This window comes from Penaeus vannamei, chromosome 28 (genome assembly GCF_042767895.1).
Source record: "Penaeus vannamei isolate JL-2024 chromosome 28, ASM4276789v1, whole genome shotgun sequence".
NCBI classification, from domain to species: Eukaryota; Metazoa; Arthropoda; class Malacostraca; order Decapoda; family Penaeidae; genus Penaeus; species Penaeus vannamei.
Window position 1 is genome coordinate 32453027 of NC_091576.1, and position 4439 is coordinate 32457465.

The 4439-nt window shown below is 38.7% G+C and overlaps 1 protein-coding gene across 5 annotated transcripts in view; it reads left to right on the forward strand.

Annotated features, from left to right (window-relative positions):
* The window catches only part of LanB2 (laminin subunit gamma-1), a 102595-nt gene extending 100497 nt beyond the window's left edge, over positions 1-2098 (forward strand). For all 5 annotated transcript variants that reach the window (XM_070142022.1, XM_070142023.1, XM_070142024.1 and 2 more), the window contains 2 exons: positions 90-347; positions 497-2098. In XM_070142022.1, coding sequence (XP_069998123.1) covers positions 90-347; positions 497-1209 — 971 coding nt within the window. In that variant the 3' untranslated portion in view covers positions 1210-2098. The remainder of the gene's footprint in view (positions 1-89; positions 348-496) is intronic.
* Positions 2099-4439: the final 2341 nt, after the last annotated feature.

A 4439-nucleotide genomic window follows, 5' to 3' on the forward strand; every position in this document is an offset into this window, starting at 1 on the left:
CAGATTATTTTGTTCCATTCTTTTCAGTGATATGGCATAGCACAGATTAGTGATTATTCAAAATTTGACTATGTTGTTTATCTTTCTAGCTGTGGCCATCATCAACGAGGCAGAGAGAATTAAGCAGGATACCGAGGGATTGATTGATGAGAGAAGTGCCCTTATAACTGACATTGAAGTACAGCTTGAGGTAACGTCAGATCTGGTAGAGCGTGGTTGGATCGAGCAGCAAATAACCACAGAGCTCTTAGCCGACACTTTCACTGCAGAGGGAAAAGCTAAAGAAGCAAGAGCAAAAGCAGAGCAGACCTTATCTGAAGCTCTTGAAACTCTTGCTATCCTGGAAGGTATGTACTATAGAGGGTGAAATATAAATGTATAGTTTTTACATATTTTGAGTTGTAGAATTTAACATACCATTTATCTGTGGTGAATGCCTTAAAAGGATTTACAAGTTAAAGATTTCTGAAGTTCAAAAACTTCTGTCATATTTCAGGATTTGACAAGCAAGTTCAGGAGAGCCGTCTGAAAGCAGAAGCTACTCTAGAAACTGTGGGAGAGATTGAAGCCCTTATTGTTGAAGCTGAGACACAAACTAAGGAGGCTGAGGAAGCACTTATGGGGGCAGAGTCTGATGCTAAGGATGCTCGGGACATTGCCAAGGATGCCCAGAGCACAGCAGAAGATGCAAGCAATCAGGCAGGAGATGTCCGCACCAAGGCAGATGCTACTAAGAATGAAGCCAGCACACTGAACGACATGGCAGATGAGTTGGCTGGGAGAGTTGCAGAAACAGATGCTCGTGTGAGCACCTTTGAGGCTCAGGCTTTGCAAGATGAACAGCAGGTTATGGAAGCTCAAGAGAAAGCTAACCAGGCAAAGGACAGGGCAGATGAAGCCAGTTCTAGAGTCCGTGAAGCATATGAGTTTGTACAGGAAATTTTGGATATCTTGGAACGATCTCCAGACTTAGACCCAGAACAGTTGGAGTCTCTAGAATTGCGTCTGGAAGAGGCATGGCAAATGTACCATCAAAGTGGAATTGAGTCCACAGTCACCGAATTATCTGAATCCCGCAGCTGGCAGGAACGCCAGATTTCACTCTATGAAGAGGAAATTAGGCGACTAAGAATTGAAGTTCAAAATATCTTTGAGATTAAGATCTCCCTTCCAGATGGCTGCTACAGTCAGACCAAATTGGAACCTTAAAGTCAATAACCCTTTGTAAATTACGTTCAATAGACTCCAGCTTTGCCATTTTGGCTTGAATGGAGTGCCCTGTAACATCTAGTAACACACCTAACCACAGAGCAGCTTTTGAGTTGAGTCAGGTTGGTTGGACAAAGAGTACCAAGTTAGTGACTAGTCTTACATGACATTTTGCTTTGAAAGAATTTTTTTTCATTTTTTTTATCAGTCCATGTGTTTTGTGCATAGATTTTGGGGAGCTATGATGCATATACCTAAAAAAAATACTTGAACCTTTGCTACTGACTGCCATTTTGTAGTGAATTTGTAAAAACAGGTTGGAAATTAACAAAAAATGAGTCAATATTTTTTATGACAGTGTTCATTAGCATAAGAATTAGATTTTAAGGTACTTAAAATTTAAAACCCACACAATTTGCTATGTTATTTCAAGTGATAAAATTTTGCGTGTGGAAGTGTAGGATGTAAATTATAGTCTAGCCGTGTGGAATAATGTGTATTATTACCATTTGGTGTGCTTTTGTAAAGAAAAAAGTCAAGACTTACTTTACAGTAATAAAGATTAATACAGTTGGTATACTTATGTTAAAAGTCCAAAAAAATGATGACATTAACTTGACATAATTTTAATCTTTTTTTTTTTTTTCTTCTTCTTTTTCTTTTATTAAAGAGGAATATTCAGTGTGTGTCAATTTATGCCATGAGTTCACAAAGAGCTCACTCAGCCTACAGAGTCAACCAAAGATATTACGAGATTAGAACTCATGATGTGACTACAATTGTCTTCTCTTATTTTATGATGATAAAACTGCCAACAGACAGTGAATTGTGATGTTATTTCAAAAGTGCCAATTTTATTGTAGAATTTAGAAATAAATTTTTGGAAAAAGTTGTTCATTTGAAGGTGTAATTCCTTTATTTTCTTCACTATAGATATAGCATGAATTGTAAATCAGTTTTGAGGGCAATTTTAATCATTGTTGTATGTCTTAACTTTTGTTGGGGGATTTTTCGGTTAAGGTTTACGATAGAACCGCACCGACTAGGAGAAAATTGAAGATCATAGCGATGTAGGCGATGAAAAGCTACATGCATTGCCGTCAAAATTGATTTGCATAAGCGATCCTGTTCTAGTTGAATGAAGACTAAGTCCCCACGAGCCTCCAGCGACTAAGCCCAACCCCTTCGCGGGAACCCAACATGAACTGGTTTGGCGCATGTAGCTCGTGACGTCACGACAAATTTCTGATAAATGCACTGTAGTAAAATGTATTTCTGTATTCTAATTTCTATGAAATCTCAACGAAAAACGAATTTATCAAATGTCCATTCCTTAAATACGCGATGTGATCGATTTTACCTTATACGCACCATAGTTTCATTAGAAATACACGGTATATCCATACTTGCACATCGCTGACCTCTGCCGGCAAATTTGACAGTTCTGTTGTTACAGTTCTCGTTGTTTGTTCCAAAGGTGAAGGTTGTTTACAGTGCTACTTGCGTTTCCGATTTTTTTCCAACTTTGCGGTGAAATCGATCTCAGTGAAATCGTTACAATATCGGGGATAACACGAAACTCAGTGAAATACAATAACCGTGTTCCAGTTGTAGAATTTCGTCTGCGGTTCGTCACTTCCCAACCACCGTCCCCTCAACTTTAAGGTAAACTCATTTTGTATTCCAAGTGTAGTCAGTGGCGATATAGAGGCACCGGTAGGGAAGCGAGATAATCGGGAGGGGATCCGGTAGGGAAATACGGCAATCGGGAGTCATTCGTGTTAAGATGCGGTTCACTCGATCGTTCGCTCGCGCAATACCGTGTCGAATCATCCGTGGTCGAATCTTCTCTCGGATTCCTACATTTTTCACTTTCTTTGTCATCTGAAATACTATCCTTGGCTCGGATTTTCAATTTCCCACATTCTTTTGCTTTTTAAAATGCATTTGTAAAAACGAAATCACCCCCCCAACCCCCGATTCCCCACGGGATCCCCCAACCTTGTTGACGGGAGTCGGGGACTTCTCTGACGGGTGCGCTCCTATCATAAACATTTACCAAAAAAGGTCTGAAAATTTTATTTTGGTCCTTCCCGCTACACTCTCAGAAACACCCCTCCCTAGTGATAATGATCAATAACAATAGCCTAAAAACTGGAGTGGTGAGATAATTTCTAGAATGAAAGAAAAAACGTGTATGGAAGTGAAATTTGGAATAGATAACAGGAAATGAGCATAAGGATGGAAATTTTATTAATGTCACTAATTTGATGTGCAGGTATCTGCCAAGTCTAAAAGAAAAGGGAAGATATATATATATATATATATATATATATATATATATATATATATATATATATATATATTATATTATATTATATTATATAGTGTAATGTGAGAAGTTGCATTAGCACATTTTCGGATAAAATCATCCAAAATATGAACTTGTGCATAAAAAATTACTATCTAATTAGAGAACAATTACAGGCAGAGAAATGAGGGGAAACAATAGAGAATGATCTCTTAGGTCCAAGCTTATAAAGCATACAATTGCTTTTGAAGGTTGTGTAGACTGGATGGTGTGTTTGAGCTGTTTATCTACATCGTTTATTTTACTGTAAGGGTGCAATTTGGATGAAGGAAGTGGGGAGGAAAATCCATAATGACATATTCCTCTAAGAACTGGTAAGGTAATGGTGCGTTCGGAACTGCTCGTCTATCTCGTCCAGACCAGTTGGACGAGATGTTTTGACCGTTCGGAACCTCCACTATCTCGTCCCTGGCAAGGAGTCTAGCTCGTCCAACTCGCCCTCCTGCGAAGGTGGGCGAGCAGGACGAGATGACGTCACAATAGATTTTGTATGTAAACATTGACAGTTGCAGGTAACCACAAAATATTGGTGGGTAATTTTATGACCCTTTATTGGTGTTATCAAAGGATATTTTTGTGTTTGTCAATTGCAGGTAAGTTAAATATACATCAAAGGAGTTACAAAACCTATGCAGCGTGTAAAATAAAGACACCGGTATGATAAAAAAGTAAATGTTTACATTCGAGCCGGTTGCATTCTGGGCAGAAAGGGTCTTGGAGGTTCCGAACGCGGTCCACTTGTCCTGCTGGTCCTGGATAACATTTCTGGACGACGACATCTTGCTTTTGAAGATTTTGTAGACTGGATGGTGTGTTTGAGCTGTTTGTTATCAACATCGTTTTTTTTTTTTTTTTTTTT